General features: G+C 41.5%; 1 protein-coding gene across 1 annotated transcript in view; it reads right to left on the bottom strand.

Annotated features, from left to right (window-relative positions):
• Window positions 1-338: 338 nt before the first annotated feature.
• camk1da (calcium/calmodulin-dependent protein kinase 1Da) overlaps window positions 339-25,952 on the bottom strand; it is a 46,607-nt gene continuing 20,993 nt past the window's right edge. The window contains exons 2-11 of the mRNA XM_061075755.1: window positions 23,897-24,028; window positions 18,961-19,035; window positions 9,940-10,078; window positions 9,410-9,536; window positions 5,716-5,791; window positions 3,381-3,493; window positions 2,258-2,336; window positions 2,020-2,107; window positions 1,246-1,498; window positions 339-678 (exon numbers count right to left, since the gene is read on the bottom strand). Of these exons, the coding sequence (XP_060931738.1) occupies window positions 554-678; window positions 1,246-1,498; window positions 2,020-2,107; window positions 2,258-2,336; window positions 3,381-3,493; window positions 5,716-5,791; window positions 9,410-9,536; window positions 9,940-10,078; window positions 18,961-19,035; window positions 23,897-24,028 (1,207 nt within the window). The 3' untranslated portion in view covers window positions 339-553. The remainder of the gene's footprint in view (window positions 679-1,245; window positions 1,499-2,019; window positions 2,108-2,257; window positions 2,337-3,380; window positions 3,494-5,715; window positions 5,792-9,409; window positions 9,537-9,939; window positions 10,079-18,960; window positions 19,036-23,896; window positions 24,029-25,952) is intronic.

Below are 25,952 nucleotides of genomic sequence, written 5' to 3' on the forward strand. Positions count from 1 at the left end.
AAAGCACCTTTTAAAGGAACATTAATAATAATCAAATATAAAACAATCCAGTTACCAACAGTCAAACCTAAGGTTGGAGAAAAGCTAAACAAAGTGTTGCAGGAAAGACCAGATTAAAGAGGGAAGTTGATGTTGTCTGACATTGAATAATATGATACCACCGCCCCCCCCCCCTGAGCCACTGATCAATGCTCCAGTTCAGGGCAGTCGACACGCATCATCAAATGCCAGCCAATCACAGCCGGCCGCACAGAGATCTGCACTGAGAGTCAGTGGCCATGCTGTTGCTGTTCTGATGGATGGGGGGGGGGGGGGTGGGGGGTGGGTGGCGGGCGTACAGTATGGCGCTGTGTGGCTCGGTGGAGTGGAGGAAAAGTCCTCTGCTCTCCCGGGAGCAGGGCGGGGAACTGGCTGGACGGCATCCGAGAGGAAGTACGGTGAAAAGACGGACGAAGAAGAGGGCGATCCTCTTCCTCTTCGGTTGTCCTCCTCCTCTTTTCTCTTTGCCTCACAGTGCTGTGGCCTCCCAGCTGGTTCCCCGCGACACCTGGCGTCACTTGGTCTCTGTGAGCACTGGGGCGGGCACGGCTGAGGGATGTGGCCGGTTCAGCTCGGCCCCGGCAGCGGAGGACGAGGCCGCAGACGCCAGACTGCAGGGCGTGGCGGGCGCAGTCACACCTGAGAGGGGAAAGTAAGCTCTTAAATCAGCAGCAGGTTTGATAAAACGGTTCACTATGTCCTGCTACACTTTGTTATAGCAAGTCTGCGGTTCACAACGATTTTGGTGGCAGATTAATGGCTCCAAAGTGAGACCTAGTTAATTCAGACATAGTTTTCTGACTCCTTTGTACCTGGTGATTGTTTTAGTCAGCTAAAATGACTCCAAATTATGTCATAGGCACAAGATGGCAGCGTTTGTATCCAGGATATTTTGGCTTCATTTCTGGATAGTGGGAGGCACTGGAGATTCTCTGTCCATCTTTATATTCAGTGGATTGGTTTGTCGCTCACGTCAAACCAGACAAATACGCCGTTTAATCCAAACTCTTTTGCTCTTGTGTTTTGGTTTTGGAAATACTAAAAACACCACTGCTCTCCCTACTCTTCTTATACAGAGCATTTATCCTGTTTCGGTTGCTAAACTAGAGTTGTACAACTGCTGTTGGAGGAGGGTTTCAGTGAATAATCAAGTCTTTGCTACTTTTTTTTGTCACATATGTTCTGACAACCCTGACTCATACTCACATTCCTTGCATGGTGCTGCTATGTTGTTGTCAGTGGAAGAGGTTTTGCTGGCGGCTATGTCGGTGCTCTGGCTGGGCGCTGTGTTTGTGCTCTGAGCTGCCTGGTTCTGAACCTCCGGGCTCGAGCTCTGGGCCGGCTTCGCCGCCTGGTTCTGCCTGGTCTGTGGGTTGGAGGCGTCCATGCTGCTGCCCATGCTGCTGCCGAGCTGCAGCCGCCTCATGTGCCGGACCACGGCGGTGGCATTGAACGCTTGCTGGGGAGAGGATGGAAATGAAAAGATGAATAACAAACACTGGAATTCTTGGTATCATAAAAGCGATTGGATTACAATGTGTGACATCAGTGAGAGGTAAACCTAATGAATATCAGTGGCAGAGAGGTTGTTATTTCAACCTATTGTTTGGTATGAGATTAATGCGCTGTATCACGAGATGGAGAGTGGATTATTTTCAGTGATTTTTCACGTCATAGAGACTTTGAAGTCACAGACAAGAACCACAATGAAGAGATACTAGTGTTAAAGTACCATGATACGGTTTTCTCCTTCACCTTAATCTTCCATTTATAAAATCTGGGCCAAGATGGATAAAAAACTGGAACAAAGAACTGTGTGAGGAGCAGCTCTTTAAGAAAATGTGATCTCTTTCATATCAGCAGGTGACTCTTGTGGTTAACTCCTGAACATACGGCGGGCCAGGTGTATGGGAGCTATGCAGCAGTCTGCAACAATACAGCCAAGACCACAGAGAACAAGGTGGATTAAACAAAACTTACCCTCCATTTACTCTTGGCGAAGTTCTTCTTGATCTGTCGGCTCACTGACTCATGGATGTTCTTGCAGAGAGCCGTATCCCCAGCGATCCTAAAATATTTACACACACGCACAGAAATTCTCTGTCAACACTTCTGACGGTACATCAATATCTGTATTGATTTAAGGCCTTTTTGTTGGTCTGTTTGACACTGCGTGTGTGTGTGTGTGTGTGTGTGTGTGTGTGTGTGTGTTTCTCACCAGGGGTGTCTGAGTGACTGATCACAGGTGAAACGCTTGGCTGGATCTTTTTCCATCAGATTGCTGATGAAATCCTTGGCTAAGGGAAAAAGAAAATGTATAAAACTCTACACACACCAACATGAAACAGATTTTTGTACACAATTTCTGAACTGATCAAGTTAAAAACGCAATTTGTGACACAAATAAGATTCGTAATTACTGACAATTCAATGAGCAAATGTCCAGCGACACTGAGCGTCATATTTTAAATAGACACTCTGGTTTCAGTATAAATGCAGTGTATTTCTATAGAGCTTTTCCAGTTACTTATTCAGACACTTTCATCCAGTGTTTCTTTGTAAATCCCTTTTTTCTATCAACCCCCATTCGCACACTGTCGACAGCCAGTAGCATTATTTGGGGTTCAGCATCCTGCCCGAGGACAATTCAGAATGCAGCCTGGAGGAGCCGAGGATCAAACCACGACCTTCTACTTACTGGACGACCCTCTCTACCTCCTGAGCCACATTTTGAATTTAACATTTAAGAAAAAAGAAGAAGAGATGAGGCTAACATTTGCTAATTAGGCAGAGGGGAAAGTCTGTTGCAGGTTTTCTTCGAACCAATTTATCAGACTAATTAGAATGTCAACCGGGTGATGGTTCTTGGTGAAAAGAAGAAACGGTCATGGATGTCTGCACCACATTACACAGCATCCCTCAGAACGACATTGGGACTTTCTACTCAAAGTCAAAAAGTATCACCGTCTTGGTGGCTCTAAAGGAAAAGTCTGAGCAAAGTCATCTGGATTTATCATCTTGCATCCACAAATGTCTAGACGTGGCACTCTATATGACAGTTGTTGAAATATTTAAGTACCTTTTATGACAGTATGACAGAGATATCTTATCAAATTTGGGTTTCCAGGCATGCAAAGGTGGTTTTACTGCCAGACGGTGCACTCAACAGTGTTGGTGAGTGAACCCATACACACATTATACCACATACGTTCATTCCAGGCAAATGATGTCAGAGGCCACGATGGAGAAGTGGTGTGCAGTCCATATGTGCCACATGTGGGAGAGAGAAAGGGGGAGGAAGGACTGACGAGGGAAGAAGTACGGGAAAGAGGAAAGCTCACCTGAGTCGGATATGTCGTCCCAGTACGGCGCGTCAAACTCGTAGTCGGCTTTCAGGATCTGCTCAAAGAGCTTGGAGTCGTTCTCATCGTAGAACGGAGGATAACCGCACAGCCTGCAGACGAGCACATTACTCAGTTAATCACAACATGATTCTCACGTCCAATTATCCAATCTGTTATTCTTTCTTCCCTTTGACTGATCACTCAGTCTTGAATGCATTTATAAACTCATTTACACATTTCATAAACGACAAATCAGGATATCATTAATTTACTAATTGATCTATTAAGAGGTAATAATGAATCTAGTCACTTTCACTTAGGCTTGAAATTATTAGTCAGTTTATTGATTGCACAACAAATAAACAATCCCGTTGAGTGATTCATGGTTGAAGTCACTTAATGACTGACATGACTGGGTAATGTTTTTACTATTATTTAATATTTATTGATATTCTTATTATGGTCAGTGTTTTGTATTTGATATTGAGCTATAACAGCAGACGCCTTAATCAACCGCCCATGCCTGCTTTGCCCACCCTGTTGCCACACTCCTGTATGTCATAGTCGCATCTGTGGCAGTGGACAAAGTGATGTTAATACCAGCTGTGGTAAATAGGAGAGGCCATTTACTCTCTTTGTTCGACTTAAATCAAGCTAACCTGAGATTATTGGTTCCCAGTGCTGGTGAACTGGTCTGAGACTCTATAATGGGCCACCTGCTCAGCCACAAACGTCATCAACACCTCGTTACACAAGCTCCTGATGCACCGAGAGATTTTCATAAAAACTCATTAAAATGCCGTTCTCCATCAATACACACACACACGCACAAATACACCGGGAAAAAAGGAAGGATGAAAGGTTCTGCCTGCCCAGAGGATAAGAAGTCTTTTTATTTGTTTTTCTGGTTTAAGACTCACCTGACCCACGCTGACACACAAACACAGACACCCACACATACACGCACCGGGCGGGAAGATCCCACCTGGTGTGAAGAGATGCTTCACGTTCGGTTGGATGGTTGGAGACTCAGAGATCAGTCACCACCCCCCCCCCTCCCACACAGGGTCCCGAGGTGATTATCATGGCTGATTACCTGATGTGATCTTTCCACCTGAGCAACAGCTAAAAGCTAACAAGGTCTGAATCCCAACACTAATTGTGCTAATTGCCAGCAGGGAGTCAATTTCTGCACAGACACAGACACAGACACACACACACACACACACACACACACACACACACACAAAGTCACTCTCTCCTCCGACCAACTTGCTGCACCAAAACCTCATTCTACTCAAAAGTGTCACACAACCACACAAAAATACTCTACATGAAGGACACAGTGAAGTAGAGATAGGGCAGGGACATTCGTTTTTAATTATAGAGACAAATCACAGACAAGTTGGACACACAAACATTTTTTAAGTTCATGTGCGATTTTTTCCCGTCCACATCCCATGCTCTGCATCCCATTAACCTGCTGCTGACCTCTGACCCCTGGTCTGACCTCACACTTGAGATAGTTATGTGTCTGTCAGGTGGAACCCCCCCTTCCCCCCCCACCAGACACAGATAAATGGACTCACAGATACAGACACACACACCTTCAAATAATTAAAGCAGTGGTTTCAAGGGTCAGCAGCATCGTTCACACCTTAGGGGTCACGCTCTACACAAAAACACACCCACACACACAGGGGCAACAGATCAAACATGCACAATGACCCGTAGCCTCGCACACATTCCACATGCTGTCTGTGATGTCGGGCCCATCACAGACAGCAAATAGATATAGTAGTATTCCACAACGTGCAATGTGAAAGGTGTTGATTGTTGTGGCAAAGTCACAGAGGATGATGACCGGACTCTGCACTTATAGTAATATTATGTGATTAAATATATCTTAAATAAAAATTTCCCAACATGAGCAACTGAGAGTTACTAATACTATTATCATCAGCATTATTATTATCATTACTAATACTATGGTGCTGCTATAATATTGGGAAATCTATAAGTATCACTGTTACGAAGGTTCCACAACTGTTCTCTCTCTTTGTCTCCATCTCTCTCTATCTTCTCTCCCCTCTTTTCCAACCACCTCTCCTGTCTTCCCCATTATTCTTCTCTCACCCCAACTGGTCGAGACAGATGGCGGCCCAGGTCGAGTCCGGTTCTACAAGTTTTTCATCACGCGTTTACTCATTTTGGGAGCTGTTGGGTTTCTCTAAACATTGTCAGGTCTCGACCCTACTATGTAAAGTGCCTTGAGATAATGGCAGTCAGATGATGAAACCACTTCTAGCATAACAGACTGGTTGGTACTCACAGGATGTAGGCGATCACTCCGATGGACCAGCAGTCCACTGCCTTACTGTACGGCTTCTGGGCCAGAACCTCTGGAGCTGAGGGAGAATCAGAGAAAGACCTGTTTAGTTTTTTGTGTACACCTCTTGCAATATAACTCCGTCTTGCAGTAAACCCGGTGCTTGTTTAACTGTGCTTTTAAATAGCAGTTTACTTTCTTGTCAACTTGAAGCCCAGTAAAAGCCGTGTGCGACTGCTATGTGAAAACGCTGCTGTTTAATGAGCCTGAATGCAAATTAAAATCACATGTCAGTTTGTTTAATGGTGGGACATGTTCTGCAGGAGGTGCAGGTTCTCACGGCTTCAAATACAAGTGCCTGACAGGAGAGAGACCTGTGCAAACCTAAACCCAGGTCATCTCTGTGGCTTTGCTTTCCCCGAGGTCTTTGTCTGACTGGACTGGTCTGACCTTCCTCTGCACCTAACCTCACGTCACACGTACACACACATGGCTGGCTCCAGATGGATTTTGATAAACACCGACACACACACACAATATGAAGAAATACTACGCAAAATATAAACTCTGCACACGTGCGTTGAATCAGAGAGTTTGTTTCTTCGTCTGCCCTGACATATCGTGAAGGTGACTGTGTGTGTTCTTGTTTTGCTGGATCAGAATTAGGACATTTTTACACACTGAGGTCATTATGTCTGGGGCTCCGTGCTTCAAAAAGTAGGGTCAAGACGTTCTTTTGATTTAGAGTCAACTTGTTTTACATGTTTTTGTATCGTTAACAAAGTAATGACCTGAATTTTCTTTTTCAATTTCACTCATTGTAACTCATTTTCTGTTGCCGAGTACTAATTGTACAACAAATACCCGGTCAGACACAAGATGGGACCTCATCCAGTTTGGATTCTCAGTTAATGATGTTTGAATATCTGTTCCAGCAAACGATGACTAAGCAGCGCTTCTATTGTTACTTCCCAACAAACTGATGACGCTGATGATTTTTATGGGGCCACCAGCTGAGTCTCATTGTTATGAGCTCATCTGATTAGATTGTAGTAAAAAAACAAAAAAAGACACAAATCCAATTAGTCCTCAAACCTACTGTTGTCATGGTTACAATAATTGCACCCATAGGAAGATCCCACCAGCAAGCAAACTGGAGCTCTATCCTCATGGTAACAGTAACAAACCTGCAGTTAAATAGTCACTGGTCTGTATTTGTATAGTGCTTTTCCAGTTTAATCAAGCACTCAAAGCGATTTACAGTGCAAGTCACCTTCAACCATTATCACAAACATTCATACAGCGATTGTGTATGTTTTTCTTTTTTTCTTTTGTTTGTGGTTTTTGCACAAATCTATCAATCTAACCGTAGACAAGAAATTACTTAAATGTCTGACCTACTGAATCAGGAATTGTGTATAGATGATGGACATATGATTGTGCCCTCTGTGTAACTTGCAGCCCCCTTTGACAGCCCCTGATTTAGAAAAATCCTAGATCTGCCAATGATTAGAACTCACTGACTATGAGGCATTCACACAAAGTCACTGGTATATCAATCAATTGCTTTTTACATTTAAATGTACTTCTTGGAGTCATACATATCCACCACTTCACCGGGAATCTGGAAAAGGAGTTTCAGAGAACTATCGTGACTTTTACCAAATTTGATTCAGCCCAGATTTTGGCTGGTCATTTTCCATTACATGATATTATAATTAAATCCTTAAATTTAAATCAATCCAACAAAACCAATAGATCTGTGGTTTAATGAAGGAGAGTCATCGTCTGTTGCCAGGATGATGACACTAGGCACAACTGTTCACATTCTTTGATGACTAAACTGATTGGACTTTTTTAGTAACAAGGAAAGCAGCATGACTTCACCTCCATTACCCAGGGATTTCTTTTTCTTGAATGTTCTAGTGCCATTTCATTTGATTTATTAGAACTTGTTGTCACAGTTTGTTTGTCATTAAGATGAGTTAAATTAAGGTTCCCGCGGTATGGTGATCTGGCATCAATTACAACAATGGCCTAAGGGACGCAGTTCCTCTGAAGTGTGGTGAAACAAAGCATGTCATTGCCATCACTCTGATCTGGTTTTAATTTGGTGCATTCCATGGTCATTTATACCTCAGTTATATTTAGAAACACATTGTCTGGAGTGGAAATGCCCTGTGGCCAAGCAAACCTCTCGACCCTCCCTGGTCTCCTCTGAGCAGAGTGGGGGTCAAGAGGGGGGCCCGAGATGATGGGGATGAATGGATGAGAGAGGTTAAGTGAAGGAGGCTAGAGGGGAGCGTCAGAGTGATTGATGCAAGGATATGACCATTTAAAGTCAAGTACTGTGTGTGTGTGTGTGTGTGTGTGTGTGTGTGTGTGTGTGTGTGTGTGTGTGTGTATGTGTGTGTGTGTGTGTATCTGCAGGTCTACATCGGAGTCATTAGTACCTGCCGAGTTTTAAAAGTACTATTACGCCAAAACAAAGAACAGCAGGCAGTTTGTGAGCAGCTGATAATGTAATAACGTGTGAAAATTCAAACTGCTCCACACAATGAGGCCCAGCTGGTGCAACAAAACAGAAATAAAACAAAGTTAGAATTGAAACAGTTATTTTACGTTCATGTTTGTCTGTGTTTGCACGACAGATTGGTCTGTTTGTGTTGCACTGTGGGTGTGTGTGTGTGTGTGCTTTCAACGCTGAACATCGGAACCTCTGTCTCTTGTAACAGCACACGCACACAAAGTTCGAAATCGTCGCACACACAAGCAACTGCACAAACAGATACAAAGACATGCATCCTTACCACCCCCACAAAATAGTAGTTATCGCAAATAGTATTTGCATGTAGATCATCACAAGTGAATTAAAGTACGCTAACACATACAACAGGGGTTTGTGTGTGTCAGAGAGTGATACACATGATTGGTGTGTATTTGTAAGGGGAAAAAATATTGACAAAGTGACCCACACACACATATACACGCACACACACACACACACATAAAGATACAGATACAAGTGAAGATGATGAAGAAAACTAATTGAAATCAATGGGTTCAGATTCAGATTTCCTGCCAGCCAGCTTGTAAAATGACTCATGTCTCACCTATGTGAGAATACAACAGTCCTTTTCTGTCATGTCATTTTTTCTGTTGTAGTGAATGCGTCTGACCCAGACATCTACTGCTGCATTCTTCATTTAAGAAAGACAAACCAAATTTTCTGGACATTTTCCAGAGTCTAGTCTGAAAACATCTGAAATGTCTTCTCTGTGAATCATTAACTGGTGAGGATGTGTTTTGGTTTAATGTGCAGCTGTAGCCTCAGTCTTTTAGCCCAAAATCATGTTTGTAGCCATCAGGTTTTTGTTTTAAATCGAGTCTGCTGCAAATTTTTACAAAAGGATGCTGCGGTCATCGTGGTTCAACCACCTTATGGAGCTGAAGCACCAAACTTTAGCCAAAAAGAACTGTGTCCTTTCAGCCGACGAACTATACTTTTATCTTCGTCGATCGGAAATCAAAAACCCAGTGTTTCAAAATGAACTAAAGTTTGAGTGTTACATGTGCCGTCACTGGCACATCTGCCGTGAATGGAAAACCAATGATTGAGATCGGTTTCAAGGACACCACACTGAGATTTTTGGGGGAAGAGGAACCAGACTGTCAGAGGGAAGACTGATGAACTTACCCACATATCCTGGGGTACCGCAGGCAGTGGACATGACGTCACCGCTGCCCTCCATCTTGGAAAGACCAAAGTCACTAATCATGATCTTGGACTCATCTTGAGGATTGAAATACAACAGGTTCTCTGGCTGGAAAGAGAGAGAGAGAGACAACAAAGGGTTTTCATTCCATATCTGTGATTTTAATTGGTTTTAAATCTCATTTGTTCAGTTGTTATGTAAAGAAAAATACTGAGCAGTTATAATATGAGTTAAACTTTAAAAAAGAAAGCATCACGCTGCCTCTTTTCTTCCTCATTGTACACTAGGATGCTTTATGGAGGCCGCTCTATCCAATCGGCTCTATTCCAACAGCTGGCACGCGCCACACTGACCCATGATGCACTGTATGTGTCAAGGCCACCGCCTTTATTGGTGCAGTAAATCAGGGGCTGCCAAGTGAGAATGAGAGCTAGCGTGTATTTGGTATGTGGTAGCGGAGAGTGAGAGTGTGTATGTGCGTTCAGGGACGAGTGTGTTTGTGTTACAGTACCTTTAGGTCACGGTGCACGACGCCCATCTTGTGCAGGTAGTTAACCGCGTCCAGGACCTGTCGGATCAACGTGCTCGCATCCTTCTCCGTGTAGAAACCCTTTTCCACGATTCGGTCGAACAGCTCGCCACCAGAAACCCTGTAGAATAAGAAGGAGTGTGTCAACAACCTTAGCATATGACACTCACACACGCACACACACGGCAGTAACTGGCGACAAGCCATGGGAGGGGGGGGGGGGGGGGGTGCTGGGCTGAGATTTCTGGTCGTTTATGAGCTGTAGATGTTTCCAGTCAAGAGTGGAAGCTGCGAGCCATGTGCTACCACACACACACACACACACACACACACACACACACACACACACACACACACACACACACACACACACACACACACACACAACAATATTATTCCCTGCGGTGTTTACTATACTTTGTAAAATCGCCATGTTATTTTTTTAAAATGTGATATAAGTTGAAGAACACATTCCCCTACACTGTGTTGTCTTTCCTTGCATCCTACACACCAATTTCCAAATGAGATTTTAAACTTTTCTGATTTCTCTCCGACTGCTTGTACACTTGCAATTATTCCTTGATCAGTATGTAATCTCTATTTTTCTTTATTAATTTTGGATGCATGTTATTTTACAGAACAGCAACAGCAGATTGAAGGTTCAGGAATGAGTGATGGTGAAGAAGTAAGAGCAAGAAGAGACAGGAAGGGCTGGTGAGTGTGTGTATTTGTGTCTGTCTATGCTTTAAAGATGAGGCTATTTTGCATTTTTAAGATTCAAGTCCAAATCTTTTAGTGGCGTGAAATCCACTTCCTTTGTGTTCTTATTCTCAAACATGTTCCTTGGCTTTGGAAATTCAAATCCATTAATATCAGAGCAACACAGTTATCAGAAAGCTTCTCAAGCGAATCTTAGACCATTTTCAGCTTATGTGTGAACGAATTATGACCCATAATGGCAAGTACTTTTTAAATGTTAAAGTTGTTGTTGAAAGGAGGTAAAGGAGGTGTGATGAAGCAGATGTATGGAAATCAGTCAAAACATTGAAGTCAATCTGCATTTCTCCCCCTCTGGCAGATTTTTCAATAGTGGGTTTCATTTTTTTTGACTGCAGACCACATGAATTAACTTGTTCAGGTATAAAGTACATTCAGTATGTAAAGATGAGGCTCATCAGTTACTGTACAGGCCCATGGCTCCCCCTGCTGGAGGGTAGCTCCTCCTTCAGATCAAACATAACAATCTAAAAATGATGATGTTGTTTCATAGGCATTACAGATGAACTACTTGCAATTCAAATGGTAGGAGAATATATTATATTATAAGTAGTAATGATAGTATGGGCAGCAGTAATCAAACTACCTCTACATATACACTCTATATTAATGCACTATTTTTATACAGGAACACCAGTGCACCAGTGGCCCCAAACATGATCAGACAACACACCATTAAACGTACAAAGGCAAATATGGTCACATGCACACACACACACACACAGTCGCCTGGTCTATCTGTGGGGCGTCGTCACGGCGACAGATCAGATTAAAGCCAGTTGAAGTTTAAACCCTAATGAAGTTTCTGAAAAAAAGAGATCAGAATTAATTGCTAATCCTCTCTCTCTCTTCAAAGAGGGCAGCCGCTCGTTTGGTTTCTGAGGCAGTCATGTCTGGGAATGACAAGAAAGGGCTAAACACACACACACACACACACACACACACACACACACACACACACACACACACACACACACGCACACACACACACACACACACACACACACACACACACACACACACACACACACACGCACACACACGCACACAAAGGGAGATCAGCCACCAGGCTGCATGGTTATGTAAGTGTTTGCGTAAGGAGACTATGGCAATCAGACAGGAGCACCCACACATACACAAACACACAGATCCAAGGGCACATACACACGTAAATATATATACATATACACAAAGAGAGACATGATTTATAGTACAACGTGCAGTGTCACACACGCACCATGCACAAAAAAGCTGTAGCTTGACTCCAAAGGATTGTCAATTTACCTCCATTTATTTAACTAATGTAAAATATAATTTTTTTATAAAATCAAAACATCTAAGAGTAGGAAGCTCAAAGGTCACAGTGACCTGATCATTTGTATAATGTCTCAGGTTTGATATCACTTCCTATTTAATATAGAATATTCATCCATTGTCATTTTATTTGTGTGCAAATTGTGAGTGTGAAATGTATGCACGACACACATTTCTCAACAGAATGAAGAAACATAGAATAAGCACTATACTGCTGACAATTGCTCATGATGAAGAGTTTTTCTGTGATAATACAAAGTGCAGTAAGCAACGATTCAGTTCTCCACATGCAACTAGAAACTCAAATCCAGCTTGTGAGGTGATGTTTTAATTGGACTCATGAGAAATGTTTTCTTGTGTGGACATAAATTGTGTGGACATAAAGAGCAATTGAACGAATCTAAATTCTAATCAATGTGGATGAAAATGTGCAGTGACACTAAACCTGTGAGAAGACGTTTCATTCTCATCTATACAATGTGGTAACACTTGCATTGAAATGTGTAAAAATGTCTCTACACAGATAAAATACAGTTGAGAATGTCTCCCTCTCACAGGTGTCCATGCAGCTGCTCACACCCCTGGATCTCATATCTGTGCCTTGTTACCACGGATACACAAGGAGGCATGTTTGGAAGGTGTTTGGGTTTATACACACCTGCTGCTGGTTGAGCAACACCTCTGACACACCCACCAAACGAGAGAAAATATACCTCGGAGCCCCTTTCACACCATTTCCAGCAAAACATGTTTTTCCACTGTGGCAAAGTGGTGTAAAACGTTCTGAGAGTGAACGAGCCCCAGTTGTGTCTGATGTAATCAGAGCGAGTCATTGATCATGTGCTAAACCCCGGTGTCCCTGAGGGGCGCAGGTTGGAGTGTTCGACTAAACCACAGAGGTTTCAGTAATGTCTAAAAACCAGCAGAAATGTTGTATTAAAATGTTTTTCCTAATGCTGCAATTTGTTTACCTTTTTTAGTTCCCAATACCTCAAATTAAATCCCAGAAAGGTGTAAAAGATGGGGCCTTTAAAGTATGTTTCTGGTGGTAGAGTCACAGGATGAATTCCATGTACATTCAAGTGTTAATGTTGCCTCATGTCTCTTCCAGATTTACTGTATCTCCATCTATCTATCCTCTAACAGCAGATCTCTGCAGCGGTTATGCATCAGGACTGACAGCAAGCCTTAATTTCAAGTGTATGTCGCCAGAGGAAAACCCAACTGTTTACACGCCTGCACTCACACTTCATGTCTGTTGAATTTACCACTTTTATCAGATCAAGGTAAAACTGTGGAAACGGTCATGTAAACACTCTAGTTATACTAATTGTATTGAACTCCTAAATATAACCTGATTAACACAGATTGGATGCAATTCAACAATAACTTAATGTCAAGGTAAAATCTGATTTGATCATTTATCTCGAAAAACCTTGTTTGCGGTCAAATTGTCAAACAAACTTAGGCTAAAAAACGGGACCATGTTAACACTTACATGATTTTTCTTTTGAACAAAGTTATGCAAAGTAATCCTATAAAGTGAGCCTATAATGTTTGACTGATTAAAGATATTACATTTAACAATTATTTATTAAAGTTTCTGAAAATGACTATACTTATGTTATATATTTTGTTGACAATAGCATTCACGCCCCAAGCAGCAGGTCACCAGGTGCAACAGAACAACCAGGAGAGAGACATCCAGTTCGTTCAGACGCATGGCCTCTAATTATAATTTGCTTGCAATCAAATTTTGTAAACTCCATTTTCTACAATGGTAAAATCCATCAAATAACCATAAAGAGTCAACATGCAGTGTTTGGGAGCTTGTGTAAAAAACTCAAGAGTAAATCAGCCTCCGTCTTCCCTTAAAAATGACCAATAAACTCCAGTAATTTGCATTGCTTGTACTTTGGAGGCAAAATAGCGAAACTGATATTCAAAAATCTGTTATTGATAGTGATATAAATATAGTTATAATGATACCTCTGCAGTCAGAGGACAATTATGATCAACAAGTAAAAAGCTGTCAGTGTATGAATGCGTTCTGTAACAGATGTGTCCTAACAACCCAGCAGCAACCGCAGTGGAGTTGCCCTCAGAACTATATTTCAATAAGTAAAACTGAAACAGACATGTCCTCAGCTTTGATGATGCATCACCGGAATCCCATGCTTGTCCTCACCTTCCTTCTTCTTGACTCAATGAATGCCAGATTGTCTCTCCACTGTAAGTGTTTTATCAGTTACTAATATGCATTCACAGCATAAGCAATGTCAATATAAAGCCCTCGTTGCACTTGGTTGAATTGATTTTCAGAGCTGCGCGGACTGATTGCCTCCCTGTGGTTGAGGTTACGCAAGACAAGCTGTGATGAATGGAAGCGAAGGAAACGCCGGCAGACGGCATCGATCTACCACTCGGCAATTACACAGAACATTTTCAAAAAGCAGATTTCTGTCTGTTGAAAAAAACACTTGACGTCTCAATAAATGCACATAATTATAACTAATTATAACATGATTTACTACAGCAGTCATTTGACTTTCTGAATTTGTGCTTGCGAAAAACACAGTTTTGCGGGAAACGTTTTCAAGATATGATGGACACAAATAATTTCATTTAAAAAAGATCAGTGGTACAGTTATGAGGCTCCTGCTTATTAAAGAAGAACAGCCTGCAGCTCTCAGGTCAGATCAAAAGGGAGAGTGAAATACAGCCTTAAATATTTCAGTATTCTCTCCAAAGTAAAACACTTCACCCTCTGACTCTCTGTCTCTTCATATAAAATGGAGTAGCTTAAAACAACCTTGAAAACAGTAGATTCAAAAAACATTGTAAACACAACAAAGCAAAAATAAAACGTATAGCATTAATGATGCTTTTAGATTAGAAATAGCCCATAAACACAATAACTAACATGTTGTTATCTTATCAGGTTGTTTTGAAGAACACATTCACATTTGTCTATTTACACACCGAGCACGCACAGAACACCTTTAGCCTTCAGTTTTTCTTCTTCCTCAGAGCAGCACTACAAGCTGTAAACACAATGCTGACATATTGCCTTCTGAAGTTGAACCAGCTTGTGCACAGTTGCTTACTTACACATTCAGGAAACACTAAGCAGGTCTTAGGTCAGGTGGGGAATTTAAGCTCATTATTCAAAGAAAAAAATTAAATGTTTGTAACGTCATGTGTTCCTTTAATCACACTCAACAATGAGTGTGCAGTATGAGTGTTGTTTACTTATTGTGCGGATGCAAAATAAGCTTCTGCTCTGATGACATGTCATTATTGTATAAGTGAATTGTTTTATCTTCATGATAACATGAGGATCACAAACTCCATATTAACAGGGACGATACATCTCCTCTTGCTACAAAAATGAAGCCAAAATAACCTGCACATGGGAGCCACCATCTTATACTTCTGATGTCATACACATGCTCGACCAATTGCAAGTCGGTCTCAGCTGTCAATCATGACGTTTAACTCCAATTTTAACACATCAAATAACTAACTAATGCCAAAAGTATACGAAAAAATAACGAATCATTGTGATGAGAACTAACTTAAATAACAGAAACCATCTATGAGAAGAAAGTATTTTAAAGTGTACTTAGACTTTCTACTTTGATTCCTGTCCCACCTACTAACATGACGGAGGTGGGCTTTGTGACCTATACTGCACCAGCCACCAGGGGGCGATCAAGATGATTTGATCAATGTTGGGAAGCTGTCTACATCTTTACTTACAGTCTATGATTGATACAGTGAATTGAGATGCAGCTACTTGCCATTTCAAGTTTTGAGGTATTTGCATTCTCAAGGTTGTTTACAACTCAGATGTAACCTTTGACCCAGTAACTATGGCAACACACCCAGATTCAATGAGATGATGGTGCCAGGGAATTAAATGGAGGATAGGAGGAAATATAATATTTCAAGTGAGCAAAAAAAAAAAGCCAAGAGGTGAACACGATGGAAGCAAGTGTGAGTGGAGCGAATGCACTATGTGGGGGGTGGTTAGTGAGAAATGAATAGAGGGAGGTGTAGAGAAGGTGGAGGGAGCAGCGCTGAGGTGTCTCTGCCACCTTTTGTGAAAATTCTCGACCTCATTTCTTCTCAAAGCAAGTTATGTTACGTTTAATTATGAAAGATTGTCATAGAACCAAAGTAAAACAACAGATTGGGCAGCCAAAACCTCTCTGGAGGATGATTTACTGACTGTGCATAGAGTATTTCCAATAAAATCCACCCAGCTACCCAGAGACACATTAACTGCAGCAGTGAGAGCAATAGCTACCTTTAAGTGCTGAGATCCTGTTTCTCCAGAAAGTGAAAATATAATTAAGACTGTAACTTCTGCAGCAATCTCTTTTATTTGAGTGATGTGGCACGAATGTTTAACATTAACTGTAAGCCTCTGTGTAAAATCCTCAACTTTATTTCCCAGTAAATTGTCTAAATGGGGATCACCGATTCCTTAAAATGCAAAGAAACCCAATAAACGTAACAAGTTGTCGTCCGGTAAACAGAAATGCTGTGTGATCAGGTTTATTCATGACAACAGGAAGGTCAATCCGAAGGTTACCACTGTGGGTAAACAGCTTAATCAGAGAAGGACCTCTGACGGGAATCGGGCCAACACAAGGATTTCAGGTCACGTAACACACTTCTCAGCAGGCATGTTAGAAAACTTCAGCTCTGTGGGAGGCTGAATGGGATTCTTAATTTACCACTATTTTCTGTCTGAAAAGAACAGATAGGATTATTCTGCTTGTTGTGTATTGTCATGATTATGCCAGCTCGTTAACTCACAGTAGCTATAGGTTTCTTTCAGTGAGAAGAAATATTTGATTATTTCTCTTAAAACTGAAGAGTTTCATCTGAATTCAACACAATCTGTATACTGTAGCATATGTCAGCTATTTAAATGTTGGCTAACATATATGACTCCATGTTAGAGACCTTTCTGAGTCATTTGACTGACTTTATGCTTCCTATGTTAAAGTATTAACTCTTACTTGAAATTATTTTCCATTTAATCTGTTTTCTCTATTTTTTGGACGATGAGGTAAGAATATTATAACCTGCAAAATATCAGCCAGAAAAAATAAGATAGCACACAATTGGATGATTAGCTCTTAAGTTGGTATGGTATTTCACGGCAATAAAACATTTTGTTTGAAGTCTCTCCTGATTGAAACCCACTTAATATCCGAGGCAGTCATTTCCCGAGACTCGTACCTTAACCCGGATAGAAAAGGTCATTACTGCATGAACCACTTGGCCTGCCGCTGAACATAAATACCATTAAATATCAGCTGTGTCAGGTCAAGCGTCCATAATCAAATGAGGTCTGACATAACTATGTCACAGTAACCTATTTAGTAAACATGTCTACCTCATCAGCCTATCATCTCCAAGGTGAATGTCACTACAACCACAGCACGACAAGCCGCTGCAGCGACAGTAGATTACTGATGTCAACAAGCTGCTGAAAAAACCGAAGAGCTTCCCAGGTTTCCTCTTTGCTGCTGATGCTACTATTTTATTGTTAGTGACGGTGGATTGTTTGTTTAACTACTAAACAAAGCATTTATTGGTTTGCGTTTTATTGTAAGCCACAACCTGCTGTTGGTTAACTTTATGAACTATCTTAGAATACAGCTTATATAAACGATCCAGGATAAATAAGCTCCATTTCTGGAAGGAAGTGGAAACATCCATCATTATATACAGTCTATGGTTTGAACTGATTTGGAAAGTCACCTCCTTCAGGAAAGCAGATCACAGAAAATACAATTAACCAGTTCAGTATGTAGAGAAAAAGTGCAGGTAAACTGCCTTGATGTTAATTTAACTTTGAAATTATGAAATAAATAAGATGGAAAATTATGGATTAATAATAAATTGAATCTTATTTATAATGCCATTTAAAAGTAAGTAAAATACTCCTATATAGTGCACTTACTAGAGCATTCATTCTATTAAAGGTAAAGAAGGTTTGGTAGGTTTGCAGTACTGTAGTTTCCTGTGTTTTGAGCAGGGTTGGCCTGGAAATCGAATGACTCAAAACAGATGTGGAAGGTGAGGAGATAATCTGCTGACACCAGCTTGTAAACATAGCCGCTGTTGTGTAATCCACAGCCATGACTTCCACCTGAACTTCACTGAAATGTTTCCAGCACCAATGCCAAGCTCCCAGACCAACCTCTGCACTTATGTAAGCAGCACTAACCTTGCAGAGGAGGTTAGAGGGGCACCCATGACCATCAAAGCAGGGATGTTAGTGATATAAAAGAGGGTGTGCATTTTGTGTGTGTGGGAGGACAGGTGAGCTTTTGTATGCATGTGTGTGTGTGTGTGTGTGTGTGTGTGTGTGTGTGTGTGTGTGTGTGTGTGTTAGCGTGTGGTGTGTTGTGAGCTCAGCACAGTCACTGAAGTTTACAATGTGTCTGTGCATGTGTGTGCATGCATTGATAGGTGGGCAGGAGAATAGGATTAAAAGGGTGAAAAAGACAGAGATGAGGTGTAATAATATATGTAAATATTTTGAAAAACAATTCTTACCACAAAATAAATAATTTTCTCAAGCAAAAAAAACCATCTAGTTTTGCATTCAAAACAATTTAGCATCCCCTCCACTCATTGCCTGTTTCCAATAGAGGGGGAAACTTGATCAAAAAAGGAACTGGAATGAAAATGAAATGAGTTTCCAACTTATAACTGTGATGACTTTCAAACTTTGAAAAGCTCCCTCCAGTCCCAGAGAAGAGATTTTGCAAAGGTTGAGTGGTGCTCCTTCAAACAAGGGACCTGAACTTTGTGTGTGAAATGTTAAATGTCAGCATGGAGCTCAGTGTAGAGGGCGAAGGAGGAAAAAGAAAAACTTCCACTCACAGCTGCATTATCAGGTAGAGGTGGTCGGGACTCTCATAGATGTCCTCCAGAGCCACAATGTTCTCGTGCTTGATCCTGTGAAGCACAAACCATTAGTCAAGATTATTAAACTGCAGCAAGTTGTAGTCATACACACAATAAACCATTAACAGAACTACTACTCTTAATCCTAATGAACTACACCACCTTTGTTTTTTTATGTTGATAAACTGATAATCCAGCATAATGCTCTGGCAGTGTTTTACCCAGCGTGAACTCATAATCCAGACTTCCCTGTACAGATGAGGTATTTTCTTTTAGTGCTGGGAGGAAAAGAAAATAAGGTTGGACTGTGATGTCAGGTTTGTTATTAGAATAAGGGTTAATTCTTTAATTCCCTCTTGTCTGGCCAATAGTTGTGAAAATATTGATTTTCATTTCAAATTAAAAAAAAGGAATTCACTCAGATTTGTGCAAATTCGATTTGATGATTTGATCAATCCAATTAAATTTGATTTGTTTAACAGCAAATCATAATTTACATTATCTCAAGGCACTTTGCAGAAAAGGTCAAGACCTTACAAATTATAGAGAAACACAACAGTTCCCAAATCAGAAAGCAGCAGATCAAAGGCAGCAGAAAAGATACTTAATGGAATTGACAAGGTTTGTTCCACGGTTAAAACACTCGCTTCAGTTCCCCGATGGAAAATGATTCCTCCGGTTATTGACAGAGCCCAAGTGAGAATACAGCAGGAAAATGTTACAGCGAGCAAATAAAAGGTGTTGATTACATTCCTTCAGGTTTTGTGAACACGTCTAAATCAGAAAGACTCCTGCTGTATTCTTCATTGATGAAAAGCAACGGCCGGGATATTGCATTATCAGATTAAGCCTTGTTGACACAGGATGAGGACAATGACAAGCCCCTGAAAGCTTTGACACTCAAACCATATGTCTCATTTGCACCTCGCTCAAATTTTCAGGTAGTTTCAAGCAGCAACTTATTTAATTTTCTTCTTTCTACCTCCTCTCTGCTCAGTTTTCATCGGTTCTCGCCAGATCTCTCCATGGTTACAGCGCTGTGATGAGGGTGTTTCCACCTCCTGTGTGTGTGCTTGTGTAGGTGTGTTATTTGTTATCACATCTCGTATGTTGATTGATTTTCTCTGTGGGCTAATCATCTTTTACATTGTGAACAGAGGTAATTCCCCCTGGTCTGTCTCTCTCTCTCTCACACACACACACACACACACACATAAACACACACGCACAGCAGGTGCACAGGTGAGCATCTAACACTTATTATGGAGCGTATGATCTCTGCGACGGGAGGCAGGCGATGAACCGCTGAGCTGAGACGTGCCTCATTCTCACACACACGCACACACACACACATACACACACAGACGAGCAGTTGAAAGATAATGTGTGTGCATTTAAGCCCTTGCCTGGGATAATGACGGGCTGGCAGCAAACCGCCTGAGTGTAATGGCAGAGTAGAGTCAGGGTGCATTCAGAAAAACATTACAGGCTTTGTGCTGCAGTTACTGTAGTTCTCATCATTCATGAATTTCTGCACGTGTCCATTGTTACTGCGCAACAAAGCTGAAGACTACAATTTATTGTGATTTTATTTGTATATTTTATGTTAAAGAAGGTTCCTTGTTGAAATCCCTGTTCTGCAGTTTGAGTGGGTTTTCTCCGGGTACTCTAAATTCCCTGTAGTGAATATGAGTGTGAGTATGAATGGTTCTTTGTCTGTGTATGATGGCCCTGTGATGCACTGGCTCTAGCTTCATCTGTGCCCCTCAACAGGATAAGTGGTGTAGTTAAGGGATGGATGGAAAATATAAATTGATAAAGTTGAAGAGAAAATAAACAAGACCGTGAAAAGAGTTTAAATTGGGCATATGCACATCACAGAATTCTATATTCATGGCAATGATGCTCACAGGCTGAATGTAGAAGAAATGTCCCACATCAATTCTGAGAAGCGCAGCCCAATTTCTCTGGTGCAGTTGAATCAACAGGACCTGGTGTCTCACACTGTGGGGTTTGATGGAGACTGCCATTCTGCCCTCATTATTGGAAGCTATTCTAATTTTCTGTAATGCTACACACCACAGCCAAATTAACTCGTAATTACACATTCGTAATGTCACAGCAAGCAGGAACCAAACAGTTTGAAAAATCTGTGTAACCGTGTCATAGTAGTTTATTTTTCCTTTGAAAGTTTTGGCTATATCAGGTGAACTTACCTGTATTCCCCTTGTATTTTAACCAGCTGCGCCGACTAATTATTCACATGGATCATTGTTCAACGCTGCACAATGAATCCAAACATAGTAGCTCATTCATTTCCATTAACATCTGCTCACCTGCAGGAGGACGTTTCTATGGCTTCCAGCCAGCACAGGAGCACTGGTGGTCGACAGCTGGCACACATAACTGCCATTCAAATAATAGTGATATGACTCCTGGTGGCTGTTCAATGTGAAAGATATATTTGACTGATGGGTTGAGTAATGAATACTTACCTGGATATTTCTAACGTGTGAGTGAATTTCTCTGTTTTACAGTATTAGGTGAGAAGTTCTGAGTTGGATGACAAGTGCGGTTTAAGGGGATTTCCAGTCAGTAGCATGTCAAGAGACTTTGGGGGCCCTATGCAAAAGGGATCTGGGAGAGTTACATTGACCTTAGCTGAAACCCCCTGAGAAAACAGTACATGATAGATACATTCAAGTCTTCAACCAGCGTTTCCCACAGAATTAATTAAATCTATGGCGGTAACAGGGATGCACATGGACGCGCACAGAGGTCACAACAGAGAACAAGGGCAGGGTCACACGTATGCGATTGTAGCCGCGACAAACCTTTGCCTCTCGCTCACTTCCAATCTGTGAGAGCGTGGCGGCGAATAATTAATTTGCTTCCTGTGGCTCAGCAAATTTGTAGCCTGGCTTCTCTTGAAGTTATACTTTGGTGAACCCTGACCTGCAACCTTTGCGTATTTCCATAAAGAGTGAAAGATAAGTTCTCGCACAAGAGCCTGTGAGGTCAAACTGTGCGGACGTTGCCTGGGGCCCCCTCTTAGCTCGAGCCCGAGGCAATTACCCGCTTTGCTGCCACTGATTGGAGTGACATTTATTTCCTGTTGAAGTCCAAACAGTAAAAATACACACTCTTTTACCGTAGAACACAACATGTCATACCTTCCCCACCTTTGGTACGGTATTAAACATCAGCCTGAACATGATTGTTGTGTATTGCTGCATCAAGAGACACAGCTGTCCCATCTCTCATCATCCAGGCTTTGTCACACCGCGGTGAGGTTTGTCTTGTCTTGGGGTTTTTGTCTCGTAACTTCCTGTTTTATTTTGAAATCCTAACTCTCCTCTCGTTTCAGGTCACTTGCCCTTCCTCATGTGTCACCGGTCTGATTGTCTCTGATTGTTTCCACCTGTTCCCTTCACCCTCATGTGCTTATAGTCTGCGTCTCCCCTTTGTCTTGTGCCGAAGTGTTTCGTTCTTGTTCGTGCACCTAAGCCTTACCCACAGTCATTGTCGTTTTTGCCAAAGAGTTTCTTGCTACGCCACGTAAGTTGTTTTCTGTTTCCTCCTTGAGAGTGATTTTTTGTTTGTTAAAGTTTTCCAGTTTAGCTTTGTTTTGTGTTGTTTGTAAACTGTTTTTCTTCCTCCCTTTTGGAGCGATTTATGTTAAGAGAGATTTAGTTAGTTTGTTGAGCCTCCTGTTTAGGTGAGCCTTTTCTTTTGCCCCATTTATTAGTAGTTTGGTTTTCCTCCTTCGGGAGCGCTTTTGATTTCTTGCTCTTGCCATTTGTTTGTCCTCCTTCGGGAGTGGTTTATGTTTAAAAGCGTTTTCTTTTTCTAGTGTATGTTTTGTATTTATTAGGAAGTTCTTTTTCCCCAGTTATTGCTTGCCAAGTATTATATTATATTATAGATATAGTTAGTGAGATTTTCATAGCCTTCTTGTTTGTCACTCTGCATTGAGGTTCTGAAATCAATAAAGTGTGCTGGTACGTGATATTCTCTGCTTCTGAGTCCTCATTCCAGTCCAGGCCTGACAGGCTTCAGGGAAGGATGAATTTCACATCACCTCTGCTCTTTGAACTGGAACATTCCAGCTTGACTTCTTTTTCTATATTAACGGTTCATCACTGGTGTGCAATTGGCATCAAATGTGTGTTGCCCTTAGGTGTTTGGGAAAGATGGTATACAAAAAACCCACAGTTACATCTTAAAGTACGTTCAAAATGGTTACCATAGCAATACCGTAACAGTAACCATGGACAGATATCTCTTGAGCACCGGTGCTTTGACGGTCCAGAAACAAATAGTGTCAAAATTCTGTTCGCCAAGTGGTGAAGAGTTGTTTTGTTTACTCTAACCTCATGTAGAATTTCTCTTTTTACAATAAGATGGTGACTAAATCATGCAAACTACAGGACTTCTGCTCCCGTCAGTGCAGCCATGACTTTTTCTCTCAATGGACCCGGACCATTCACATTTTCTTTAAACGTCATTGAAGAAGACAGTCTCTGATTCTTGTAGTTGATATTGCGCAGCTGTGTTGAAAGAGAGACAATATCCTGAGTCGTGATGTGTGCATGCGTATGGATGTGTGGTAGGTGGGCTGTGGATCGTGACCCGGGGGGGGAGGGGGGGGGCGTGATGCGCGGAAGAGAGAGGAAGAGAGAGTGCACAGTTTCCCCGGTAACCAGGAATTAGGAGGCTCATGTGCATTTGTGTGTGTGTGTGTGTGTGTGTGTGTGTGTGTGTGTGTGTGTGTGTGTGTGTGTGTGTGTGTGTGTGTGTGTGTGTGTGTGTGTGTGTGTGTGTGTGTGTGTGTGTGTGTGTGTGTGTGTGTGTGTGTGTGTGTGTGTGTGTGTGTGTGTGTGTGTGTGTGTGTGTGTGTCACAGCACTCACTTCCTCAGCACAGCGATCTCATTCTCGATGCTGCTCTCCTTCCCCTTCAGGGCCTTTTTGGGGATGCACTTCACCGCAAACATCCGGCCGGTCAGCTTCTCCTGGGCCAGGACCACTTCTGAAAAGGCTCCTCTGTGAACACACACCAACACAAAGTCACGTGAGTCACCGGCAGCTTGTTGATCAGACAACAGCGACTTCCATCTTCTGGTTTCATACATAGAGTAAGTTTTAATGATGATGAGGAAGAAATTAAATTTGATGTGGCTAGGAGGAACAAGGATTACACAACTATGAGTGTTTATTTAGAGGATATTCTAACAGGAGCAGAGAAGTCGCTTTCCCTTCTCATAAATATTTCTCATTAGCCGCAGCAATCAGCAGCTCTAATTAACCACTTATTTGATGTGTTTCATATCCAGTAAACACATAAAATCTACATACACCAGAAACGTTTTTTTGGTTATTTCTCAAGAGATTTGTGTATTTTGTTTCAATCTGAGCTCTATTCACTCTCTTGGTGTGGTTGGAGCTCAGTGGGAAATGGTTGTCTCATATTTCTGTACACAAATCAGGATTGAGCAACACAACCCTGTACTAAACTGGCACCTGGCATGAATTGTTACAGACATTAATGCCTTTCAGCTCATGCACACAATTCCATTTCCTATACGAGATTCATCTAGGATGCATTCTCACTATCACCAATCCAGAGGACAGATCTCTTTCTTTTGGAGCTTATGTGCGAGAGGCAGAGGCATCTCTCTCTCTCTCCCTCTCTCCCACCTACACACACACACCCTGCTCTTGATGGCAATGGCAGAGAGAACTAAAAAATTTAAAAAATGTGGGCAGAGTTCATTGTCACAGGTGCAACACAGTCAGTTGCCTGTAGCTGAAACAAGAGCAGTATCTCATGAATGTCCTTCACATACCGGAGGACAGATGCACAATAGTACTATCATTAATTTGTAAACAATACCCATCCCTGGTTATGATGTATCTTATAAGTTTCACATTAAATTTGCCATTTGTAATCCTACACACCTGAACTAAGTCGGCCAGGCTCAGAACATTCTCGCAGATACATTTGAACGTGCAGCTCTTAGTTAGTTATCACATTTCACCTCATGAATCATTCCTTCTTAATTGAGGACGTCTGTAATGACAATATATTGTTATATTATATTGTTTGATTGTTATTTAATTAAATATCTAATGTCTGATATCTAATGAAATACTTTTCAGGGGATTTAACTGCATTATCTTGTTTAGACTTGTAATTGCATTGCACATGTTCAGTCTGTGAACCAGTATTTTTTAAATATGCTACATAAATTGGTAATGTTATTTTAAACTGAATTGATAAACAAAAGAAGCAAAGACATAAATTTGAAAACGTTTCATCCCTTAGTCGAGGAAAAGCATCTGTCTTGTGTTGTTGAACCGCAGCTGGTCAGTTCTACCTCAAACAACCTGAACAGAAATTATCTTTAAAGAATGTAAACTGTTATTTTCATTTGTGCTTTCAGTAAAAAAACAATAACATTGTCAATGTAGCTCAAGATTTAACACTGTTCAAACTCAGTAATTTTACCATTTAGATTTCCAACTGGTGCAGTTTGTCTCTGCTGAACCTAATATGCAGAAAATTGATAATGGAATTGCATTGTTAATGTGATTGGATCAGCCAAGGGAAGGACATCAGCAATTTTGTATTTATTCACCTAGATGACAGCTTAGGTTGAAAGTAATTAAGAATTTTTGCTTCACGCATCATAAAACTTGATAACAATCTTGGAAACATTATTCGGCAAAATAATTGGAAATTGAAATTCGGTGAAGTATCTCAGTTCCCGTAGGAGTGTGTGTGTCTGTGTGTGTGTGTGTATGTTTGTGTACGTGTGTGCGTCAGGAAGAGAAGCACGGTGATGAATGAAGATGAACCTACTGCGAGTTAATCTGCCTGAACCGAGCGTTGACTCGTGTGTCGATCTCTCTTCAGCTTCACTGATGTCACATTAGAGTAAAAGTCCCTCCGTCCTTATCTCTTCTC

This window comes from Limanda limanda, chromosome 1 (assembly GCF_963576545.1).
Source record: "Limanda limanda chromosome 1, fLimLim1.1, whole genome shotgun sequence".
NCBI lineage: Eukaryota > Metazoa > Chordata > Actinopteri > Pleuronectiformes > Pleuronectidae > Limanda > Limanda limanda.